At 43.3% G+C, this 26,020-nt stretch overlaps 1 protein-coding gene and 1 long non-coding RNA gene across 2 annotated transcripts in view; one reads left to right on the top strand and one right to left on the bottom strand.

The window, feature by feature from the left end:
* TMEM67 (transmembrane protein 67) overlaps nt 1-10,622 on the top strand; it is a 58,294-nt gene extending 47,672 nt beyond the window's left edge. The window contains exons 24-28 of the mRNA XM_058668799.1: nt 5,413-5,529; nt 5,611-5,715; nt 6,170-6,272; nt 9,482-9,624; nt 10,435-10,622. Coding sequence (XP_058524782.1) covers nt 5,413-5,529; nt 5,611-5,715; nt 6,170-6,272; nt 9,482-9,624; nt 10,435-10,515 — 549 coding nt within the window. The 3' untranslated portion in view covers nt 10,516-10,622. The remainder of the gene's footprint in view (nt 1-5,412; nt 5,530-5,610; nt 5,716-6,169; nt 6,273-9,481; nt 9,625-10,434) is intronic.
* Nucleotides 1-26,020, bottom strand: part of LOC131481156 (uncharacterized) — a 151,142-nt gene that overhangs the window by 27,718 nt on the left and 97,404 nt on the right. The gene's annotated exons all lie outside the window — the stretch shown is intronic.

Below are 26,020 nucleotides of genomic sequence, written 5' to 3'. Positions count from 1 at the left end.
TTTATTTCAGAGATAAAGAAAATGACAGAGAAAGAGGTCTCACCTGCTGGCTTGCTCTCCAAATGCCAGCAGCAGCTGGGAGTGGGCCATGCCAAAGGCAGGATCCGGGAACTCACATGCAGGTCCTCCGCAGGGACAACAGGGCGCAGTCACTTGAGCATTTCCAGTGGCCCCCCCACTGTCTTCATTAGCAGGAACCTGGAGTCAGGAACTAGAGCTGGCTGTCCAACTCAGGAAGCCCAGTGTGGGACACAGGCTCTTAGCCAGGGTCTTCATTGCTGCCTCCAGTATTTTAAATTGAAACATTTGCCATGTGTATTTTTCCCTTTGAGTCTATAAAAAACCAACTGCTATTTAGTATTTAGATTTAGACACAAGAGAGTATTAAGCCCTAGGGCAGGTGAATAGGCATTATGGAAACTATTAATTTTTTTTTTTCATTTTATGAAACAGTTCTATAGGCTCTGGGATTCCCCCTGACTCCTCCCCAAGCCCTCCCCCATATTGATTTCCTGCATATTATTACAGTAGTACAGTTCATAACCAGACATAATCATCATTGCGGGCATGGACCATGCAGAATCCAGCATCTTATTGTCCAGATAAATTCAACAGTTTCATTGGGAGACCATCCTTGATCTGAAAGTAGAGCTGGCAGAATATCATTCCCTCCAATGAAAACCCACAACACAAATTCAACAACAGGAAGAAAAATGGAAGTTTACCACATCATGAAGTTAACTAACATGCTACTGAATGACCAAAGTGATAGAAAAATGCAAGTTCTTAACCACATTGTGTAACTGCTTCATGGACATCTTAATTTTGATTTATACATAACCAAATGCTATAAACCTTAAGATGGTTATAGGTACTATTCGGCTGCCTCGTGTCTTTTTTTTCTTCATATTTATATTGAGCAGCTTATAGTATTCGATCATGATTTTACTGAACTTTGTGAATTTTAGGATAGTCCAAACAGGCTTATAACTCTAACAAGCCATATGTTAACGACTGAGGAGCAGTTTTAGGAGGGGTTCACAGAGAAGTCTTCAATACCTTAGTAACTGAACTTTGTGTCCTACCTAGTGAGGTATATAAGAGTCCAAGCTGACTTTTTCCTGTCTGTTCTAAGCTTTCCTTATTGGTTTCTATCTGATCTAATTTTGGGGGCTTCGGAGCGACCCTGATAGTCATTGCAAGAAAGGGTGGCGTGCCAAAGTTGGAACTAAGGACCAGAGAAAGCTCCTCTCCCACATACCAAAGGAAGTGTACTGTTGTTCTATTTCTGAGGACTGTTCAGGGCTCCTGGCTGTTGTTCCGATGTCAATAGACCCTGTGAGGAGGGTTCTGGGCTTCTTCCATCCCGTATGGGAGATGCGCTAGGTAATGGTTGACCCCGGAGTTCTTGGCCTACGAGGGCACTCCAATTCCCTGTGATCTCCTTGGCAGTTGGGATAAAGTCCTTGATGAGGTATCCACTGCTGTGATAAAAGCATTTGGGAGGTTACCGGGAGTCTCAGGGGTTAGGATACAAGCCTGCTTCTGTCCTCCTGCTCCACTCTGAGGTCCCCTCCTGCTCTGGACATATGACCTCCGGTTAAGAGGCTGTCAGGATTTCTCTTGGATCCCACTGTCTTAATAGTTTTTGCTAGTGTCTAATGCTGATTCGAGTCTGCTGTCAAAGTTACCTGTTACAGTCTTGATAGATTATACTTAACGTCTTCCTCACTCACTCTAAGACGGTGGAAGATTCCTCTGCTCTCCCAACCCATTGCGGAAAAGCCTAAGGTATTAGAAGCATATCAGGCTTTTCAGTTCTTTGATGTAGATCATTGCTTATTGGTTCATCGGTTACATCACAATATCTTATTGCGTGTGTACAGGCTGTTTGAGGGTGTAATAATATTGCAATTTACAGGTACTATTTTTAGGATTGACATTGTTTCATCTTAAATTAAGGCAAACATGTGGTATCTAACTTTTTGGGATTGGCTCATTTCTCTTAGCATAATGGTTTCCAGTTGGGTCCATTTGGCCCCAAAGAAATGCATTTCATTTTTTTAAAATAGCTGAGTAGTATTCCATGGAGTAGATGAACCATAGTTTCCTTATCCTGTCTTCTGTTGATGGGCATTTCGGTTGCTTCCAAGTTTTTGCAATTATTGACTGTGCGGCTATGAACATAGGGGTGCATGTTGGTTTCTCGTGTAACAGGTGTTTTGGATATATTCCTAGGAGTGCTATTGCTGGATCATATGGTATGTGGATTTTGAGTTGTTTGAGTGTTCTCCATACTGATTTCCATAGAGGCTGTACCAGCCTGCAGCCCCACCAGCAATGGAGTAGGGTTCCCTTTCCCCCACATCCTCGCCAGCAAGTGTTGTTGGTGGTTTTTTGTATGTCAGCCATTCTTACTGGCCTTAGGTGCTACATCAGTGATGTCTTAATTTGGGTTTCCCTTATTGCCAAGGAGCTTGAGTATTTTTCATGTTTGTTTGCCATTTGAATTTGTTTGTTTGTAAAGTGTCTCGCCCATTTCTTGAGTGGTTGGTTTGTTTTGTTGTTTTGGTTGTTTTGGAGATCTTTGTATATTCTGGAGATTAGCCCCTTATCTCCTGTGTAGTGTGCAAAGATTTCCCATTTAATGGGTTGCTTTTTTACTTTATTGCTTGTTTCTTTTGCTGTACAGAAGCTTCTTAGTTTGATGTAGTCCCACTTGTTTGGTCTTGATTGCTGTTGCTTTTTGTGATTTTTGTTTTAGGAAGTCAGGACCTACTCCTAAATCTTGCAGGGTGTTTCCAACATTTTCTTCCAGAAGTTTGAAGGTTTCTGGATGTAGGTTTAGGTCTTTTATCCATTTAAATTTGATCTTATTGTATGGTGAAAGATGTAGGTCTTAACTTCTTGTTTCTGCAGACTGTCAACCAATTGTCCCAACAGCATTTATTGAAGAGACCTTCCCATTTGCATGGATTGTCACCTGTTTTTTTGTCAAAGATTATATGGCTGAACCTGTGCGGGTTCCCTTCTGTTGCTTCTATTCTACTTCATTGATCCTCTTCTCTGTGCCAATACCAGGCTGTTTTAATAACCACCACCCTATAGCATGTCCAGAAGTCTGGAATTGTGATCCCCCTTGTTAGATTCCTATTATTCAGGGTGGTTCTAGCTATTCGTGGTTTTTTATGTTTCCTTGTATAATTTTTCCCAGTTCTATGAAGAATGTTTTGGGTAGTTTGATAGGGATTGCATTGAATGTACATATTGTTTTTGGTAGTATGGACATTTTGATGATATTGATTTTATCCATCCAAGGAACATGGTATGTTTCTCCATTTTTTTTGAAGTCTTCTTCAATTTCTTTTTTAAGTTTTTTTGTAGTTTTCGTCAAAGAGGTCTTCTACATTTTTAGTTAGGTTTATTCCTAGATACTTCATTTTCTCTTTTTTTTAAAGATTTATTTATTTTTATTGGAAAGACAGATATACAGAGAGGAGGAGAGACAGAGAGGAAGATCTTCTGTCCGGTGGCTCACTCTCCAAGGGCTGCAACGGCTGGAGCTGAGCCAATCCGAAGCCAGGATCCAGGAGCTCTTCCAGGTCTCCCATGTGGGTGGAGGGTCCCCACGCTCTGGGCCATCCTTGACTGCTTTCCCAGGCCACAAGCAGGGAGCTGGATGGGAAGTGGAGCTGCCAGGATTAGAACCGGTGCCCATATGAGATCCCAGCACGTGCAAGGCGAGTACTTTAACCAGTATGCTATCGCGCTGGACCTGATACTTCATTTTCTTCTCTGTTATTTTGAACGGCACCATGCTGGTTAGATCTTTTTCCATCTTGGAGCTGTTTGCATGCACTGTGGCTGTTGGTTTTTGTTCATTTATTTTGTACCCTGCCACTCTACCAAACTCTTGTGTAAGTTTCCACAGTCTCTGTATTGAGTCTCTTGGTTCTTCTATGTATAGGATCATGTCATCTGTGAATAGTGATAGCTTAGCTTCTTCGTTTCCCATTTGAATTCCTTTGATTTCTTCTTCTTTTTTTTTTTTTTTTTTTTTTTTTTTTTGTCTTATGGCCTCTGCGAGTACCTCTAGGACTATGTTGAATAGCAGTGGTGATAGTGGACATCCTTGTCTTGTTCCAGATCTCAGTGGAAAGGGTTCCAGTTTTTCTCCATTCCATTCAATATGATGCTGGCACTGGGTTTTGCATGTATTGCTTTGATTATGTTGTGAACTGTTCCTTCTATGCCTATCTTGGTTAACGTTTTGAGCATAAAGTGGTGTTGGATTTTGTCGAAAGCATTTTCTGCATCTATTAAGACTATTATATGATTTTTGTTCCTCAGTTTTTGGATGTGGTGTATTACATTTATGGATTTGCAAATGTTGAACTATCCTGGCATGCCCAGGATGAATCCTGCTTGATCCGGATGAATGACCTCTCAGATGTTTTTCTGAATTCTATTGGCTAGGATTTTGTTGAGGATCTTAGCATCAGTGTTCATCAGGGAGACCAGTCTGTAGTTTTCCTTCTCTGTTAATTCTCTATCCAGCTTTGGGATTAAGGTAATGTTGGGTTCATAGAATGAGTTTGGAAGGGTTGCTTCCTTTTCTGTTGTTTTGAAGAGTTTGTAGAGGTACTGGAGGATTCCAGTTCCCAGGTTCTCCTGGCCCCTCTGTTTCCTTCTGTGCAATGGTATTCCCTCCTCTGGCCAGGTCACCTAGTTCCACGTCTGCTACACTTTGCTCAGTTCAGACTCCCTTCACCCATGTTTTGTTCCCAGGGTCCACCTTCCCCTCTCCCCATGCTGTAGGCAGGCACTTCCCTGTGTCTGCAACTCACCGAATTTTGCTCACCGAGTTTCTCTCACTGAATTTCGCTCAAGTCTCCGAGTCTCCATAGCCACGGGTGGAGCCCTCCTTTACGCTCTTGGGTTGCAGTTCAGCCTTTCACGTCTGTTTCACTGCTGCCTTTCGTTTTCTCCACGTTTCTCTTTCTCTTGTCCTCTGCTCTGTCAACTCCCGTCCCCTTCTTTCCGCACCCCTGAGCACATCAGTCTACCACCGTCGGTCATCTTTTTTCTCCACACGAGACTATTAATTCTATGACTAGGTTTTCTGTATACATTTAAGCACAATGAACTAATCATAAGGAAGCTAAGAATGTCAATGTGCAATAAATTTCATTTTTTAGTTTTTTTGTAAGGAGGGGAGTATGCATTAGAATAAAGTAGAAATGAGTAAAAACTGAAGGGGAGAGGGAACATTGGCTAATGCAAGAAACTTTGTGTCAAATACAGTGTTGTAATGTATGATGCCCACTAAGGAAAGTGCTGTATTTTCCTTTTGAAATAGGCTTTTTGTACATATATAATTTTGGCCTTAATTTAAGTTCTTTAACTTTTCAGGAAAATTTGTGCAGCCAGCGAGGTTTGGTACCCAACACAGATGGCCAGACTTTTCAGATGGCCATTTCCAGCCAGATGCGGCAGCATTACGACAGGATTCATGAGACGCTAACGAGGGTCAGTGTGAAGGACAGTTCAGATGCGTGTTGCCACTATTGCATGTCATTTAGGATTCATTCATTTCTCTTTTTACATTAGAAAAATGGCCCTGCTAGACTACTGAGTTCATCAACAAGCACTTTTGAGCAGTGCATAAAAGCGTATCATACAATGAATAAATTTCTTGGCTCTTTCATCGACCATGTATGTATATCAACATTGATATTGGTGCTAGGATGAAATGTGATTTTTAAAAAAGTGAGGTTGGAATATCAGTTAACCTAGGGAATGTTCTTAGAATCCTCTTTTTTTGTATTGTCAAATGTAATGCATAGAAAGATATTTCTAGTCATTAAAAATTATGGCTTAGGAATAGAATTGGGTTGTGTAAGAATAAAATGAGATTTTATATGTCTTTTAGTATAATGATAATTCTCTTTGATATGTCTGTACTGAAATTTTCTTAGCATAATATCAAAATATGCCTGCATTACTCATTATTTGAGATCCTGCTGCTATTTCAGGGTTCTATTTCTGAGAAACTTATTTTGAACTGATTTTCACTGTGTATATTTCATTTGTGTTTTTCCTCTGTCTGGTTTTATGTTAATTAGAAAGCACATATTCTCTGTTTTTGAAGTTATTCTCTTTGTATTAGGTTCATAAGGAAATGGATTACTTTATAAAAGATAAATTGCTTATTGAAAGAATTCTTGGGATGGAATTCATGGAACCAATGGAAAAGAGCATCTTTTACAATGGTACCCTTCAAATGCCTTTGCTGAATTTGATTATTGCTTCCAAAGTTTGAAAAAATATTTGTAGTTATTTTCCTTTGATATATAATCAAAACAAATGTAATGAACTCAGTTAACCTCATAGAATTGTTTTCTGTATTCTATCTTATGTCAAGTAATATAAAGTATATAAGATATTCTATTAGAAAACAAGCTTAATTTCAGAGTCAACAGTACACATGAATAAGATAGTAAAATATATTAAATCCAGAGATTTTATTGGAACATTAATCAGTGGAATATCTATTCAGCACTAAAGGAAGAAAAATATTTGTGATTATTTGTTAACATCTAATTTTGATTATATCTTAAATTCTTTTTATTTTGTTTTACTTTATTTTTAATTTTCTTTTTAACATTGTTTGCTGCATGGTTGAGAGGGATGCACACCCATGTGGGTTTCCAGTTAGGGTGGGGATATGTTAAGATATGGAGGAAGCTGTGTCCCCAGGGAGGGAGGTGCTGCTCCTTGCTGTTAAACTACATCAACACCCAGGGATGTGGGGACAGTCATTTGTGATACCTTAGGGACCCCAGTGTGGGGAAGAGTATGTTGAGGGTAGTATTTGAGTGGTTTTGCTAGTTTTCGAAGCCATCAGCTTTGTTTCAACAGGGTTCAGAAAATCTGTGGGTTTTTTTTTTTTTTGAAGATTTATTTATTTTTGTTAGAAAGGCAGGATTAAAGAGAAAAAGCAGAAGAATTTTCCATCCACTGATTCACTCCCCAGATTGCCACAGTGGCCAGAGCTGAGCCAGTGCAAAGCCAGGAGACATCTCTTCCAGGTCTCCCATGTGGGACTGGGACTGGGCCAGGCTGAGCTGGGCTATAGCGATTGTTGGTGAATGCCAAGTTTGGAGTGGGCCATCTCTGACTTGTAACATCTGCTGGCACATGCAAGACTCCCTGGGATTGGAAGTGGCCTGGTAGAGGAACTTCAGGGACTCCCTTGCTGGGTTTCTTGCTTCCACTGGTGAGCATGAGAGCTGGGACGGGGGCAAGCCAGGCTGGGGTAGGCTGCTACACCTGCTGGCATACATGAGAGCCAGAATGGTTGCAGGTCAGCTGGTCTAGACCACAACATCAGTTTGCGGGGACTCGGTGCAACTCATGTCAGACTGGACTGCAGTACTCCCTGGCAAGCGCAAGATCCAGGGCTTGGAGTGGATCTTGTAGGGAAACTGTGGGCACTCTACTACACTGCAGCTCCCACTAGTGAGACCCTGGCCACAGGGAACATCACAGGATATATGGTCCAACCTTGGAGTACATGTGTGAGGACTGAGTCTCCTCAATTGTTGATGTCTGTGCAATGGACAGCGTGTTCGAATGCACATGGAAGACGTAATGGCCAGCTCTTCTAGGCCAGTAAAGGCCTCATTAGAGTCAGCTGCCTCCTTAGAGGATGGAAAGCAGAATAGGTTGGGCAATTATGTTATGGCCAAGTATGTTCCTGGCTATCAAAAACGTTCAGGTAATACCTTCAGAACACTGTTCCTCATGCGGGGAAGCTCTGATGTGTCTTCAGTGGACCGTTCCCTATTGCCAGATGCTGATGCAGTTTGACATCAAGGAGCAGTTTCCTCTCCTTCCCATGTGGACACAGGAGAAAAAACAAAAACTGAAATTTCTGTGTTGCACCTACCTTCCTCCATACCTGACCCTCCCCACCCTAATCAGAGGCCCTTTTAACCTCGTAAACAAATTAAAAATGAACTTAAAATTTTCAGTCTTCTGGGCTTGGTGTCAAAGCCTGACTTATCTGCTTATGAACCAGGAAAAGTTGCTTAAAGTTTCTGAACTTGAAAGCCCTTTTTGTAAAATTAGATATTACCTTCTAAAGATTTGTATAGGGTTATCATATACTAAGAATTGAATACCAGTACGTGTTGGATAGGTAGCCAGAAACAGGGTGTTGCTACTTCTAGTACAGTCATCTCCGTCCTTTCTTCCTGCCTCTTGCTTTGTTCTTCTCTGCTGTCATCCTCTACTTCTCAAAATAGTCTTCTCCATCTTTATTACAAGATGATGAAAATATAAGCTAAGGCATTTGCAGTGGGAATACGAAAGAAAGAGATATTAAAGGATGTATATAAATGTAGGAGAAAAAGAGCAGTCAGGAGTTATCCGGATTTCCAGCTCATGTGACTAAATTGGCAGCTAAGTGGCACCACTGACTAAAATGGAGTGCCAGTGGAAGAACAGGCTTTGAAAGAAAGTCGGTGGATTTATTTTTTAATGTATTGGATCTTAATGTGCCTTTGGGATGTCCATGTAGAGGCATCCAGTATGGCATCAGATAGAAGAACTAGATTTTAGCACGAAGTAAAGATAAATAATAAGCTAGGGACTATTGTAGGAAGTCATTACAGGATCAGTTAGTTGATCACCCAGGGAAAACATGTAGGTTTTACTTTTCCAATTGTTTGTATACATATACACATGTAGTATGTGCTTTGTAAGGATATAGCTTACTGGTCACTGACTTCACAAACCAAAGGCACTCCTCGTATCTAGCACCTGATCAAGAAAGAGCATTGCCAGCCCCCTAGATGTCCTCTTGTATGAAACGGGTTCCCATCTGGGTATTCATAAACAGTTTCCTTGGTTCTCTGGACCCCCCTGAAGTTGTTTGCAGGATGTTTTCCGGTGAAAGAATCTGTAGCTTTCATCTGAATTTGTTTTAAAGAGTGTTCATATTCCCAAAACAAAACCCACTTGTGGAGTTAGAAGAGATCTTAAAGAGAAATTATTGGATATTGCTTAAGATCGAGATTTTAGAACATCATGGAGTATTCTTCACCTTTCTGATTTTGAGCTGTTTTGTTTAATCTTTAACTTAATCTTTGAGTATTTTTCCTAGGATTAATATCTATCATTACATTTAAGAAAAGAGAAAGGATGTTTATTAACTCATCTTTGAAAGACATTAAACACACACACACACATACTTACAATTACCAACGCTTGGTCCAAATGTTAAAGCTACTTTTTATGAGTTGTGTGGTGATCCTTTTAGATTCATAGATCTTAATTCCTTTTGTTTATTTTTAAGTGAACTGTTACTTCTAATGTTATTTTTAAATACACAAAATTTATTGACGAAAATTTGGATTTGTGCTGTTTTTAGACTTGTAATTTGTGTCTTACAGATTGTGTTTGTTTATTTTAATAGATGAGGGCTATTCTTTCAGCAGTGTTCTGTATTATGGAAATGAAGCCACTCTTCTTATCTTTGATCTGCTGTTCTTCTGTGTTGTGGATTTGGCTTGCCAAAATTTTGTTTTAGCAGCCTTCCTTACATACATACAACAAGAGGTAAATCTTTCAGATTTCTCTGGTTTTTCTTTAAAATAGATAGTTTGGAGATAGTTATTTTTATAGCAGAGAGTAACTGTGTGTGCTATCACTCGGAATTTGTGAAGCTAACAAAGTTCAGCCAGTTGCATTCCACACTTTATCCTTGCGGGTCAGAGAAATACTGGGATGTAGTGGAGGGCCTGAGTTGCTTATTAACCAAATGTGATCTCACAAAACAATTACCCAGTAGTCTGCCAGCTGCCAAAACTAAACAGAGCTTGCACTCCCATTCACCTGCTAGCTAAGAGCTCAACACACAAAAAACCCCTTTAGCTTGTGATTTTCATGCACCCCAGCCTGTGTGGATACAAACAACAGTGTGGATAAAACAGTCTCTGAAATAGAAGCTCCAAGAAGTGGCAAAATGTGGTTGTTAATCATAACCAAAATTTTTTCTACTTTGTCAAGGAAATATGAATCAGGAAGATGTAATTTATTAGTCCTTATTAGAGATCTAGAATTATAAACAAATTTTGCCTGTAGCAGGTAAATTCTTTTGATGTTCCTATAGCTTTAAGAGTTTTAATAAAGTTGGCTTTCAAAATATTTGTAAATATATTCCTGTAAACATAGAGGATTTATATTAATTGATAAGTATATATTCTGAATAGGAACTGCTATGATTTTATGAAAGAGCATAATAGAATAATTTGTATCACCATGGTATTCAGATGTCTAATGTGTGAAAATAGTTATCTAGCTTAACTTAGATATTTTGATATTTGCTTTGTATGTTTATTTTCATATCGAATTGTTTTACTTTTCCAGATATTTAGATTCATCCGTAATACAATAGGACAGAAGAATTTGGCTGCTAAAACCTTGGTGGATCAGAGATTCCTGATTTAATTTGTTGAACAGACTCAATCGTGGCAAAGAATGTCATGATGTCAAATTAGTCTGCCATATATTTTTTAATTTTAATACAGATTATTCTGTTTTTATTCATTTTTATCTGCACAGATTTATTTTTGTAATCTGTGACTATATGACGTTATAATGGCAAATGTCATTTTTTCACTGCATATGGCATTTTGTTCTCTAATTAGTGCTCTCAGGGAAACAGAAAAATGTGTTTAGTGTGACAGTTTTTAACGTTAATCAAAATCATTGCCATTTGTCTCCAGATCATTTTATATAACTATGACACGTCTTCATTTTCTCACATTGACATAATTATTTCATTCCAAATTCAGCACTAATTTTCAGATAAGTGTTTTTATGTTTTACCTATTTGTGGTTAAGTGTTGAAAGGTGTTTCCAAATTTCCAAGATTACATTTATTGTGCTGCTAATTCCATTGTTCGCCTGGCTTGACAGTGATCTAATTCTCATGAAATGGGAATTCCTTTACAAACTTGCATTAGTTGAGTACTTTTTCCACAAGGTGTATTACATCTCTAATGTAACTGGCATTTATGAAGTCAATTTGATTTTATATACATTTTTAACAACTTAATCTTTTAAAGGTACTACTCCAAAGCTTTGCTCTTTAATTATGCTAAAGATTGTAAATTACAAACTGTGTTTTTATTTTGTTACATTGACAAGGTATTTCACTGAGCTAACTTGGGCTTTATAAGTCAACAAGCCTGTATTTTTGGGGGAAAAAAATACACGCAAAGTGTAATTCAAGTGAATTCTGAACAAAGGAGCTAAGAATTTTGTTACATGATTTTTTTCTTCAGCACTTTTAACATTTTCCTTGTTGTGTACCTTGTACTTGAAAGGCCATACGTATTTGAGGTATGATGGCCATCAGCCCCTAAACCAATGCGTCATACTACTTTCTGTGTTAATTACATGTAAATACTATTACAATCCTATGTATTATGTTTGCTTTTAAATTGTAAATATGTAATAAACCATGTGGTGTTTCAGTGTCCGTTTTGCTTATTGTGTAACTTATGAACTAGCACTTAGTAATGTAGTACTATCAGTCTCTAGACACGGCCAATGTGGGATCTTTTACTTTTCTCTGAATCTTGAAGATCACTAAGGAAAAAGAGGGCTGATAAACCTTGGAAATGCAGTTGTATAAAAAGGAATGTCTTTATAAAAGCTGCAAAGATAAGTGATTTTTAAAACACCACATCGAGAAGCATATGAAAGAAATTCAACCCTCATGAGAAGTTAATGCTAGTGCAGATGTTTTCAAAATGGTAAATATCAAAAAAGTATAGAATCAGTTGGCACACTTTTACTTTGCTCTGACATAAGCAAATGTTCAGATTTTCATATTTTGTTCATTTGAGAAGCAGACTGACAGGGGTGGGGTGGAGGGGAACGGGAAGAAATCTTTGGCCTGGTGGATCATTCCCCAATGACCGCAGCAGCTGGGTGTGGCCAGGCTGGAGCCATGAGCCTGGCACTCACACTGGGTCTCCCATGTGAGTGGTCGGCACACAGATACTTGGGCCATCTTCAGCTGTTTTCCCAGGCACATTGCTGGGAACCAGGATGGGGACTCAGAAGGGCACACTGAGATGGGGTCTTAGCATCCCAAGCAGCAGCTTAACAACAGCAGCCCCACATATTGCCACAGTTGAACTATTACGACCACGCATATAATTAATTATCCAGTGTTATTGTGTGCTTCTGTAACACCGTTACTGCCTTTTGCATCTTAAATGTCAAGTTTTACTGATTACTTAGACTTATATTTGACCCTAGAATGCTTCTTTTTAAGTTGCTGTGTACTTTGTTTTTTGGGTATTTAGTTATTAAATGACATCTTTACTCCAGTCATCATGTTTTACTACATAAAATAGGCAGTTTGCCATTCAGCAACCGGAAATTTTGACAGTGCTGCAGGTAGTTGCAAAGGTACTTTCTTTTTTTTTTTTAATAAATTCATTTTATTCTTGATGATGTTTACATAGTGGAGAGGGATGCATGCCCATGTGGACCACAGATTAGGCTGGGGAGAGTCGAGGAATAAGGAAAAGTGGATGAGACGACTACCTCCAATCTCCCTTTTCCTTTCTGTATCTGGGCAAGGTGGGAGATACAGGGAGAGGGGCTGCACCCAGCAGTCCAGCCACATCTACACCTGAGCAGGGGTGCCGTCCGATGTTCTCCTTGGGTCCGGGAAGGGGAGCATCTTCTGAGGATGCTGCTTAAGTGGTTTTGATAGTACTGAGATGCTCTTGACTTCACTGCTCCAAGGTTGAACAAGTGGCCTTCCAAGGTCTGCTTGCTGACATAGTCCACCTTAGAGTCTCGATTTGCCCAGATACTTATTTGCTGTCAAAGCTTGTCTAGGAGAGCTGTCCAATTTGTTCCGTCTTCCTGCTACTAGACATCCTCTACGGGCCTCAATGAACTGATTGTCATGTCCACTGTGTGCATCTGGGCATGCCATCCACTGCACAGGCCTCAGCAGCCGTGGAGACGCAGTTCTGAGACATGCACTCCATGCTCAGACCACAGATCCTGTGATTTTCACGATGGTTGGAGTCTGAGTCCAGTGATCTATTTGTCTATGGGGGGAGGGGTGGGATTCCCAAAGAAACCTCACAAGAGGTGACCCCAGACCTGATTCTTGTATGGGATCCAGCTCAATCCATCACCCGTGTCAGCCTACACACAATCTCGTAAGCAAACCACAGGTCTATCTCATGGGCAAATGTGTGCTGTGGCCCAGCCCAGCCATGACCACCACCTGGCCTTCATACACACCAGTGCAAACTGCAGCCTACTTTGTGTGACCCCCCAGTAATCCCCAACAGGCCTTCCTGCAGCCCTGGTTTTGGTGAATGCTGATAAGTCCAACCTTGTGCACGTCCCATTAGCGCTTGTATATATCAATAGGCATTGCAGCCTAGTTCAACCCAACTGACCCCACTATCCAACCCACACTCCTGCTGGTGGGTGCCGGCATGTGTCCATCCAGGCCCGCCAACAGCCCTGATTCTCATTGTCACTAGTGGGATTTACAGCCCATTGGAGAGGTACCCTGTTTCCCTACTGAGCCTACTCCTAGTCCCAGATCTTGTATTTTCCAATTGATTCTGAGATCTAGCCTAATAAGACTTGCCCTAGCCCCAGGACTTGCTAACTGGTGCTGCGGCAAAGCCCAGCCTGCACTTACTCTAGCTCATGCATGTACCAGTAGATGCAGTCACTTATCCCATCCTGGCTCACCCCCTTACCTAACTCACATGCAGGCCAAGGGGTTTTGTAGTGGTTCTAAGGGTGGTCGGCCACCAGTCCCAGTTCTCACGGTCACAGATGGGAACAGTGGCCCAGCAGGAGAGGCCAACAGCTTTCTTGCTGGGCTTACCCTCTATCCCAGGTCTTAAATGTGCTAGTGGGAGCTTCAGCCCAGACTGGCATGGATTGCCTCACCTCAGCACTCACCAGCAGGTCCTACAGCCTGATTCGGCCTAGTTTGCCCCCAGTTCCACCTCATGCTATTGGGTCCTGCAGCTTAATCTAGCCCAGCCAGCTCCCAATCCTGTTCCTAATGTGAATTAGCTGGTGGTGTGGCCCAATCTAGCCTGTCCTGGTTCTCACATCTGCCAGTGGGTGCTGTGAACTGGCCCACCCTGGCCCACTCTTAGGCCTGACCCACATGTATGCCTGCAGGTACTGTAACCTGACCTGGTTTGGGCTGCTCCCAGCCTTGATTTTTGTGTCCTGACAGAGTTCCCCAAGCTCCTCTATTAGGTCACCTCCCAGTGGCAGATCTTGTGCACACTGGTGGATTCTTAGCCTAGCCTGACTTGGTCCACCACCTGTCCTAGCAAGTACAGCAGTTTTGCCCAACTGGCCCACACTTGTTCTTTTTCATACTGTTGAGTGCTACTGCCCAGCCACACCTGGCCTATGCTCAGACCCAGCTCTCACATGGTTCAGTGGATGTAGAGACCTAGCCCAACCTAGGCTAGAGCCATCTGGACTCTTGTGAGCACCATCAGGTGCTTGAGTCTAGCCCAGTCTGGTGCATTCCAGAATCAGTCCACACCCATGTTGAAGAATACTGAAGCCATGTCCAATCCAATTCACTGCCCACATTCTGGCTTTCACACTCACCACTGTGAATACCAACCCACCTAGGGCTTTGCCTTAGCTCCCTAGCCACGCTCACTGTCAGCCATATGTCTTATACACTCCAGTGGTTGCTCCCACCCAACCCAGCATAACCCATCACCCAGCTTGGCCTTTGCCAATCAGGTGCTACAGCCTGGCCTGCCTGGCCTGCCCCCAGTCCCAACTCTTGTTCATCGGTGCTACAGTCCAGTCCTGCCCAGCCTGCCCCCATCCCTAGCTTTCATGCAAACCAGTAGGTGTGATAGCCTAGACTAGTCCAGCATGGCTTGCATCATATCCTGGCTCCCACACATGAAAATGTACTATTGTTTGGCCTGGACTTGCACTGTTTGCCCCCTACAGAGCCACACAAACACAGCTGCCAACAAGTAAAGCATCCCTGCCCAACCTGACCAATACCCAGCCCTGGCTCATGTGCTCACCAGCAGAACAACAGCCGACTAGGGGAGTTGTCTAAGTTCCCCCACCAAAAGCAGATCTCAGGCATGCCAGCAGGTCCGAGGCTCTTTCCCAGGGCATTCTGTCCTTGCCTCTCCCAGTCTCACCCTTTGTGTGTGCTGGTGGATGTTGCAGCTCAGCCTGCCCCACACCCAATTGTTGGGTGCACCTGCAGGAGCTATAGCCTGGACCTGTTCCCAACCCCAGTACTCTGTCTCCCAGGCTGTCATCACATGCAACCCTTGAGCAAACTAGCTGGTATGGCAGCCCTGCAGGGGTGAGCCCACAATCCTCCAAAGAATCTGCTCCCAGACCCAGTGCTCACGTGAGCTGGTTAGTGACTTGGCCCAGTCTAACACGATCCACACCCTGCCCTGACACTCACTGGCAGGTACTATTGTTGAGCTCTGCCAGGCAGGACCCTCATCCATGGCTTTTTGTGTGCAATTTGGCATTGGTTGATACCAACAATCCCAGCTCGGGTGTACCATATCGGCGAGTTATTGGTTTGACCTCAAAGGTCCTCTGGTTTTCCTCCTCTAAACCACCTGGTCTCAGCCCCCTCATTTACCCACATGTGCAGTAGTCTGGTTGATAAAAGTCCCTGAGATGTAATTCCTCACCTGTCACGCTCTCCCTCAGCAGTGCTCCCTCCCACACATCTCTAGACCTCCTTTCCTGGGCAATCCACAGCCTCCCTTGCCCACAGACTCCCAAGCCCAGTCCTCTGGCAGTGTGTCATGCAAGGCTGTAGTTGTCTACCTACCCAGGGCCCATGCACACTTACACACGGTCCCTGAACAATGTCTGCTGACATGCCAGTGTCTGCCTTCCACAAATATTTTTTAACAGAATAGGCAATTATGCTGGCACACTGGTTTGGTTAACACAAATTTGGCATTAACCAGCCCAGGATGCCCACCAGCTATTAGTTGCTTTTCTCCCAGCAGTGTAACACGTGACTAGGTAGTTGCCTTCAGCTGGGGTGGATTTTTTCTTTAATTTTTTTTCCATTTATTCAAAAGGTAGAGTTATAGAAAGAAGAGGGATACAGGGAAAAAGAGATATCTTCCATCCTCTGGCTCACTTCCCAAATGGCTACAGCAGGTGGGATTAGGCCAGACAGAAGCCAGGAGCCCAAAGCTGCTTCCTGGTTTCCCATGTGGGTGCAGGAGTCCAAACACTTGGGCCGTCCTCTGCTACTGACCAGTGGAACAGCCAAGAGTGAAACTGGTGCCAGTGTGGGATGGTACAGGGGAATCTTAGCCAGATATGCTGCAGCACCTGCCCCCTGCTCTTATTTCATTACTGTCTTAGAAATGCATATACTGAGTGTTGTGACTCAAGTGGCTTAAGCCACTGCTTGGGACAATGTCGCCCCATGTCAGAGTGCCTGGGTTTGAGTACTGTCTCCATCTCCAATTCAGGACTCCTCTTCATATATACACCCTGCGAGGCAGAAGACAACAAATCAGGTACTTAGGTTGCAGCCACTCAAGTGGGAGACCTAGATGAATTCCTGGTCTACTGGGCTCAACCCTGGCTGTTGCTGGCATTTGGGGAGAAACACCTTTTTTAAAATTTCCTTTTTAAAATTACCATTTTATGATACGGTTCCATGGGCCCTGGGATTTCCCATACCTACTCTCCCTGAGTTCCATTATATTATTTAATAGTATAGTTCTTCATATACAATCATGAGTCCATCATTGTCGGCATGGACAGTGGCAGAGAATCCAACATCTTATTGCCAAGATATATTGAACAACTTCGTTGGGAATCCATCTTTGATCTGAGAGTAGAGATGCATACTGCATTGTATCCTCACATCTGGATATGATAGTTTCCTTTATACAGTTACTATACGTCCCCTTAAATGAAAAGCCAAAATACAAAATACAACAGGAAGAAAAATAGTAATTTACAATGCCATGAAGTTAAATAACATGCTACTGAATGATTAATGTGTCACTGCAGCAATGAAAAAGAAAATCCAAGACCTTCTTGAAGCAAATGATGCTAATGTATGATTTATGAGACATCGAAAAATTGAATACGAGGAAAAACTGTTTTGGAAAAATTAAAATGAAAACAAGCAGATGAAAATCCATGAGATATAGTTTGCACTGATCTGTGTTGGAAAGATGTGTCTCCTGTAGGCAACAAATAAATGGGTTTTACTTTTTAATCTAGTCTATGATATTTGATTGATGAGTTCAATTCATTTACATTTAGAGTTAATACAAATATGGTGGTAATTTTAAAATCCAGTCTACTAATTTATGACATTTGATTGATGAGTTTAATCCATTTACATTTAAAATTAATACAAATAGGTGGTAATTTGGTCCTGTCATTTTAGCCATGAATTATTCATTGATTTATTGTTCTGTTGTTATTTTACTGGAATGTTCTTCATATTTGCCTTTGGTATTGGTGGGTGCTATTCCTCTTCTCTGTCAAGAGAACCTCTTTAAGTATCATTTGTAGGGCAGGTTTGGAAGAGGTATATTCTTTTTAACTTTTTTTTACTGTGTAAGAATTTCATTTTCAAAGACAAACGAAAGCTTTGCTGGGTACATTATTCTAGGCCGACAATTTTTTCCTTTTAGAATCTGGAACATGTTACTCCATTCTCTTCTGGCTTATAGAGGTTCCTGAGAGAGGCTAGCTGTTAAATTTAATTGTTATTCCTCCAAAGGTCAATTGATTTTTTTATGTGCAAATTTAAAAATCTTTGGCTTATGTTCGACTGAGGAGAGTTTGATTATCATGTGTTATGGTGAAGACTGCTTTTACTCAACCCTGCTGGGAGTTCTGTGCCCCTGCTGGATGTTGTTTCCCAAATCTTTCTCCATATTAGGAGGTTTTCATTTATTAGACATGAAAAATTTTTCCTTCTATTATTATTTTATTTTGATAATATTTAAATAGTTGATTAGGGCACCAAGGGTCAAGGGCTACAGGAAAGTGGGTAAGACCATTGTTTCCACATTCTCTCTCTCTTTTTTCTTTTTTTTTTTTTGTATCTGGGGGAAGGAATGAGATAAAGGGAGATGCCCCACCCAACCTCCGACCCATCCCAGGGTCCCCAACATGAGGCATGCTCTGAGGGCACTGCTCAAGTGGTTTTGAATTGCTGCCAATCTAACCATTCCATGCAAGATGAAATCTCTAGGGAATCCACTGGCTGAAATAGTCCACCTTAGAGTCTCTGTTTGCCAAGATATTCACTGCCAGCACTTGGCCAGGGTAGTTGATCAATTTGTTCTGTTCTCCACCCACTGTTGTAGTACCAGGCATCCTCTGCAGGTCCGATGCATTGTCATATCCTCCATCTGCACCTGGATATGCTCTCCACTGCTCTGTCTGAGCCACTGAGGAGGCTCAGCTTTGACACTTGCATTCCATGGTCAGACCATTGGATTTGCCCTTCTCTTCATGGTTGGGGTTCTGAGTTCAGCAGTTCAGTTGGGGGAATCCCCAAAGAAACTTTGTCTGAAGTGTCTCAGACCTAATTCTTGTGTGTGCTTGTCAATGCAGGGTATAGAACAGCTGGTCACCCCAATCAGCTTATGCATATGCTGGCAGTTGCAATTACTGGGTCAGTTTTGTTTCCAACCTGTCGTCCACGAAAACCAACGTTGGGGCCCGGCAGCGTGGCCTAGCGGCTGAAGTCCTCACCTTGAAAGCCCCGGGATCCCATTTGGGCGCCGGTTCTAATCCCGGCAGCTCCACTTCCCATCCAGCTCCCTGCTTGTGGCCTGGGAAAGCAGTTGAGGACGGCCCAATGCATTGGGACCCTGCACCCGCGTGGGAGACCCGGAAGAGGTTCCAGGTTCCCGGCATCGGATCGGCGCGCACCGGCCCGTTGCGGCTCACTTGGGGAGTGAATCATCGGACAGAAGATCTTCCTCTCTGTCTCTCCTCCTTTGTGTATATCTGGCTGTAATAAAATGAATAAATCTTAAAAAAAAAAAAAAAAAAACCAACGGTGCACCCCAGTCCAATCCTGCCAACTGCACAATTGGCCTTCATGCAAACCAGTGGGAGCTGTCACCTAGTCAGAGCGAGCCACAATAACCCCCACCAGGCCTGCCCCAGCTTGGTTCCCATGCTTGCCAGTCCCAGCCCTAATGTGTACTGGTTTGTGTTGCACCTGAACCTGGCCCAACCCACACTCTGTTCTGGTGCTCAGATTTGCCAGCAGGTGATGTGAACTGGTTCAGCCTGGACTGCTCCCAACCTGTACCAAACGTATGCCAGTGGGTACCTTTCCCTGGCCTGGTCTGACCTGCTCCCTATAGTGTTCTTGCACTCACCTGCAAAGACTGTGTTCTGACAGAGGAGTTTCCCAAGCTCCTCCATCAGAACCTTTCCCAATGTCAGATCTCACATACACTTGTGGGTCCATGGGCCAGCCCTACTTAGTCCACCTCTTGCCCTAGCAAGAACAGTGATCTTTCAACAAATTCTGGTTCTTGCTGTTGGATGTTTCAGCCCAGCCAAAGGTTATCCACACCCAGACACAGCTCACACATGGCTCAGTAGGAGCAGAGACCTAGCCTAGTCTCTCCTATACTTACTCTGGTCTTCACAAGCACCAGTTGGTGACAAAGTCTAGCCCAGTCTGATGTGCCCAGCCCTAGTCCACACTTGTGTCAAGAGGACACTGCAGCTATATCCAGACAAGAATGCAGCTCCCACTCTGGCCCCCACACTCACCAGTGGGACCCACAATCCAGGCAGGGCGTCCCCTTGTTGCCCCAGTGAGCTCAGTGAGTTCATTCCCAGCTCAACGCATGCACAGCTCACTGTTGTCTCTGCAATCTCAAAGCCTCTGCCACTCTGTACAAAATGACACCTGATGTTCCACTGGTGGTGTTCTTGATGTGTTGGTCATTAGGTCTGGGGGATACCCAGACCTATCTTGGGTGAAACCTGTAGGATGCCATGTTGTTACAGTTCACTAATCCAGAAATGAGTTTGCTCCCAGCTCAGTGCATGTGCAGTCCTGTCCCATAGCCTTTGCCATCCTACACAAAACGGCACCTGATTCAGCTCTAGTGGTGGGGGGGTCTGGGCTATGAAATTTACCCTGTTCCTACAGCATCTGTTTGGGATCTGCCACTCTGTCTCTGCTCTTGGTCAAATAAAGCAAACCAACAGAACAAGCAGTTCTTTGCCTGGGTTCACCTCCTGAGCTCCCAGTGACTCCCCTTTCCACTTGGATTGTTGGTAGAGTTCTGGGCAGTTCAGATCACTGTTAGCTGAATGAGCTGGGGTATCTGGTCACTGCAACACCACACTGTTGTTTCCGCTGCCTTTTTGTGTCCATCAGTCTCCAGGTGTCCCTCTGCCATTGTTTTGTCCTCTTGTATTTCCTGGAATGTGCCCTCTCTGCTTCACCCTGGCTAGTGTTTCTCCATATGTTTTAACATGTTCTTACCCTTTTCCACCATCCTGATTCTCTCTGGGGAGAAACCACTTTCTCCCTGCCTCTTATAACAAAAATTTAGAAATAAGTAGCTTCTGGGATTATTATCTATAGACCCTGATCTTTGTTATGAGAGATTTATAAATGCTTTTTTCTCCAGTACTGCTGGTCTTCTGAAAAGGCTGGAATGATTACCTACATTGAAGACTTTTCAGAGTGGTCATTAACAGGCCCAGCGCAATTACTCAGTGGCTAAATCCTTGCCCTGCAGGTGCAGGGATCCCATATGTGCAATGGTTGCTGTCTCTGCTGCCCCACTTTCCTTCCAGTTCCCTGCTTGTGGCCTGGGAAAGTAGCAGAGGACGGCCCACAGCCTTGGGATCCTGCACCCATATGGGAGACCTGAAATAAGTTCCTGACTCCTGGCTTCAGATTAGTTCAGCTCTAGCCTTTGTGGCCACTTGGCAAGTAAACCAACAGGTGGAAGATATTTCTGTCTCTCCTTCTCTCTGTAAATCTGCCTTTCCCATAAAAATAAATAAATGTTTTAAAAGAAAAACAAAGCAAAGTGATCATTAACTTAGCATTTACAAGTATGGAGCATGGATCCTATCGGTTGGTTGTGAATATTGAACTCTACAAGCCAAAAGGAAATACATGTGAATTGAGGAGCAATGAACCATATGTCTTGGAATTTCTCCCGTTTCAGTAATGTATGTTTGCTGCTTTTGTTAAATTTGGGACTCTAAACAAAATCATTCAACATCTTTGAGCTTCATTTCAAATCCCATTGTTCACCACTTGGAATTTTGTAAGGATTTGCTTAATAACATATGCATATAATACTAAGTAGGCTACAGACATTGGAACTTTTATAATTTTTAGTTTAAAATTGCTATTGCAAACTACAGTTTCTGTCTTGCTAATAATTCCATGACATTAAAGCTCAAATTCCTGATCTCCATAGTGGACCAGCCAGAGTCCTAGCCTGCCCTCCTCAGCCACTCTGGCCCTGCCAGGAGGTGTACAGGGAGCACAGCTGTACAGCGAGGGGAGACCCTGCCAGGAGGTGATGGAGCAGGGAGCACAGCTGTACAGCGAAGGGAGACCCTGTCAGGAGGTGATGGAGCAGGGAGCACAGCTGTACAGTGAGGGGAGGTCCTGCCAGCAGGTGACGGAGCAGGGAACGCAGCTCTACAGCAAGGGGAGGCCCTGTCAGGAGGTGATGGAGCAGGGGGCGCAGCTGTACAGCGAGGGGAGGTCCTGCCAGGAGGCAACGGAACAAGGAACGCAGCTGTACTGTGAGGGGAGGCCCTGCCAGGAGGCGATGGAGCAGGGGGTGCAGCTGTACAGCGAGGGGAGAACCTGTCAGGAGGCAATGTGGCAGGGAGTGATGTGGCAGGGCACACAGCTGCACAGTGAGAAGAGGCATGCCAGAAACCCTCATCACTCCATGCTGCAGTTGTAGTACTAGTACGACATGGAGAAAAGGCCAAGAGAGGAATACTTTCCGTGAAAGAGAAGATTCCTTTGTTTGCTTAAGCATTCATTGATCAAGCATTTTCCTCTGAAGTATCTTAAATTTAGTAAAGCAAACAGAGATATTAACTGTCGGAATGCATCCATGAAGGTAGGTGGGACAGCAGAGGTCAGGGGACATGATGTGTGGGATCTTGTTGAGAAGAGGCTCCAAGAAAGAGGAGATGGAGGGCCTCTCAGCCAGAGTGCACTCTTGCCCCCAGAGAGTCCTTGGATGTGCTTTCGTGCTTCCGTGATGTATGGTGAACATCTGTGCTTAGTTAGCCTACTATCCAAGATCAAAGCAGTGCTCCGTATCAATCTCTCACACCAATGGTGCTTTGCTCCTGGTGCCTTGTTAGCTCTCCTGGAACTCCCTGCTTACACACATGTGACATGAGTTGCATACCAAACCTGATCATTACTCATAAGTTTAAGGCATACCAAACCTGATCATTGTAACTGATATCCGAGCTGAACTATGTTTGAAGTGTTGCTTTGCTGAATGTATATAAACTGGAACCCTGGAAATAAACTTTGCCAGTTGCCCAAGAGAGCACTGTTCCTCCTTTTCTTTTTGGTCACATCTCCTTCCCAGGATCCCACAAGGTAAACTTGAAATGAACCAATAGTTACAGCAGTGTAATATAGCTGTCATCAGCAGGGTGTGACAAAGGCGACAATCTGAACTGTGCCACTGAATCCTTGGGCTTTGTCTGCAAAGTAGTACTATTTACTCTAAGACTTAAAGATAAGACAGGTGCAATTATAGCACAGGATAATATGTGTTTAGTGCTGAAGATACATGTCACAGTTTGGGATAGTTTGACTTCAGACTACAGATGTTGCTGTACCTACATTTCCTACATATTATGTACTGACAACTTATGTGTCCTGGGTGAGGTGAGAAGCCCCTCCTCTGGCTAGTGAGTTCCTCTAAATAACAAAGCGGTCAGGGGAGATGATGTGTATTATATATAAATTAACCTATCCTTAATCATTCCTCCTGTATCTGACCTGCACACTCTATAAGCAATGTTCCTCTGCCTCAATCATCTTAGAACCTGAGACCCAGCACCTAGGGACCACCCCCAGAATTCAAAACTTACTCAATTACTCAAATCAGCCAGTCTTTAAAGTGCTTACCCTCTTCTGAGAAACTTCAATAAAATGGGTGGCATTTGGCATGGTGGTTAAAATGTCATCTGGGACACCAACATTCCACATCAAGGTGCCTCAGTTGAAGGCCCAGGCTCACTGCAGATTCTAACATTCCTATTCATTCACACCATGGCAGGAAACACAGCTCAAGTGCTTATGTTCTTATCACTTTTATGGGAGACCCGGATTGAAGCTCCAGCTCCCAGCTTTGCCATGGCCCTGGCTTGACTCCTCCAGGCATTCGGAGAGTGGACCAGCAGATGGCAGATACATCTCTCTAGCTCTCTCTCCCTTTCAGACAAATTTAAAAAGTGATAATTTCCAAAAAGAAGCAACAGCAGCTCCAGTAAGGATCTTGTCTTTCCCCTTCCCTTATGCCTTCTGTCTTCCTGACTGGTGCTTGCCCACGTAACCGTGTGTGATCCACTGCACATCTTAGTTCTAGGACTTGGGAGTATAAAAAGCTTTGTTTTCCTGTGTCTCCCCTGCGGCAGTGCCTAGCTGATCATAAAGAGCATGCAGATGATACACTGAGGGTTTGAGAAAGCAATGCAGTGGGAAGGGAGACCAGGAGTCTTTACATCAAGTCACATTCCCATCATGTGCAAGCTAAGTCAAGCTAACGTTACCAGCTTACTTTTAAATGAACTCTTCAACACACCAAAGAGGGTGAATGGGTAGAAGAGTTGGGGGGTGTGGCTCTCACAGTCCCATTAGTCTGGAAAAATGGACAGCTCAAAGATTAGGAAACTGGTACTCCTGCCCTGTTTCCTAACCGCACTATATGATTTGGAGAGTAATGTGTTACCCGTAAGAGAGACATCAGACTGGCCTGGCCACACCTCTTAGCAGGGTGATTTAGTCAGGTGTGATTAAACTTGGCCAGCTTGTAAAAGGGATTAATGTACTTACCACCGTGATTGGGAAGATTAAATGAGTTAATGTGTATACAATGCTTAGCACTTAGCAGATGCAGTGTAAGTACTGGCTAAGTGATAAGTACTAGTTAGTCCCATGAGTTTTAAATTCTGAAAGAAATCCTGATTGACCCCTGTGGAACGCACATTAAGACACTGTCATTTTGCTGGGTGTGCTAGAGGGGAGAGCAAACTGCCTGCCACAAGGCAATCTGTGCGTTTAAAAGCAAAATCAAAATTGGTTTCTATTACAGGGTTTTCAGATTTATTTTTTTTTTTACTTGAAAGAGTTATAAAGAGAGAGAGAGAGAGAGAGAGAGAGAGAGAGAGAGAGAGAGATCTTTCATCCTCTGATTCACTCCCCAAGTGGCCACAGTGTCCAGAACTGAGCTGGTCCAAAGCTGGGAGCCAGGAGCTTTTTCCAGGTCTTTCATATGGATGCAGGGACATGGATTTGGGCCATCCACCACTGCTTTTCCAGGCCAATGATGGAGCTGAATAGGAAGTGGAGCAGCTGGGGCTTGAACTGGCACCTATATGGATACTGGCACCACAGGCAGAGGATTAGCCTACTTCACTTCACTGGGCCCTCTAGCACTCTATCAGAGTCCTGTTGTGGCCCAGGGATAGCCAAGTAACTGGTAGATTATAAGTGTGGCGTATCATTCACAGGTATGGAGTTACTAATGACCACAGAGGGTGCAAGGCAGTGAGGAAAAGGGCTATTTTTTTTAATGATTCATTGAATATACCAGTGGGAACCAAGCGAATCATAACCCCAATGTCATACACAAGAAGCAGTCTCACACGGTGGTGTAAATGTTAAAGCCTAAATGGTAGAGCCTCTCAAAGTTCTGTCATGTAACTTTAGGCTTCTAACTAAACTTTAACCTCTAACGTCACTGTAGGCTAAGTCTTAAAATCAAAAATAGATGAACCATAAGGGAAAAGATTGGGCTTCACACTTGCAAATATCTGACAGTCTGCCTAAGAAGGACAAAAAAAAAGACAAAAACCCACCTTTGGAGGATGGTGAATGAGTCTGCAGACTCCTCCCCAGAGCAGGAGCTGTGGAACCTCTCCTCCATTTCACAGGATAACCCATACAGGGCATTCACACACACGCACACACACGCACACAATCAGATCAATAAAGAAAGACTATCCAGTAAAAAACGATGAACTAACACTTAGGGGACTAGCCCTCGACAGAGTGCGTGCAAATGACAGATAGGTATGAAAAGTACTCAACCGTATTGTCATTGTGAGAAGGCAAAGCCATCAAAACGGCTAGCGTTAACAAATTTACATGTTGGTAAGTATATGTGGAATAAATTTTCATGCTATATTTGCTATGTAAAACGAGGGTATTAATCTGTAATTGACTTGAAGGCTTTGCAGTTTGTGTTTGCACCGGCAGATGGCGATAGAGCATGGCCAAGCTGTAGGGACCAGTTAGGCTCCTCTGTGATGTCAAAGGAAGGTGAACTCGCCCTCCTGCCAGCCCAGAGAAACACCTCCTCACTCCCTCCACCTCACTCTCTCTGCCCCTGCTAACTGTGGTCTCCCGTTAGTGCAGGTTTTACACATGTGTTCTTCGCCAAATGAACTTTCCTGAAGTTTTTCATTATATATGAAACACAATTACTTGAGGGAGCTGGGATTGTTCCGTATTAGATAAAGCCACTGCTGGGGCACCTGGCGGTCAGTTTGTGTCCTGGTCGCTCCACTTTTCATTCCAGCTCTCTGCTGATATGCTTGATAAAGCAGTGAAAGAGCCCCAGTGCTTGGGCCACTGCTGTCCACTCTGAAGACCCCTATGAAGCTC

This window comes from Ochotona princeps, chromosome 9 (genome assembly GCF_030435755.1).
Source record: "Ochotona princeps isolate mOchPri1 chromosome 9, mOchPri1.hap1, whole genome shotgun sequence".
Lineage (NCBI taxonomy): Eukaryota > Metazoa > Chordata > Mammalia > Lagomorpha > Ochotonidae > Ochotona > Ochotona princeps.
The sequence above is the reverse complement of the archived record's forward strand: the minus strand, read 5'-3'. Positions and strand labels throughout refer to the sequence as shown.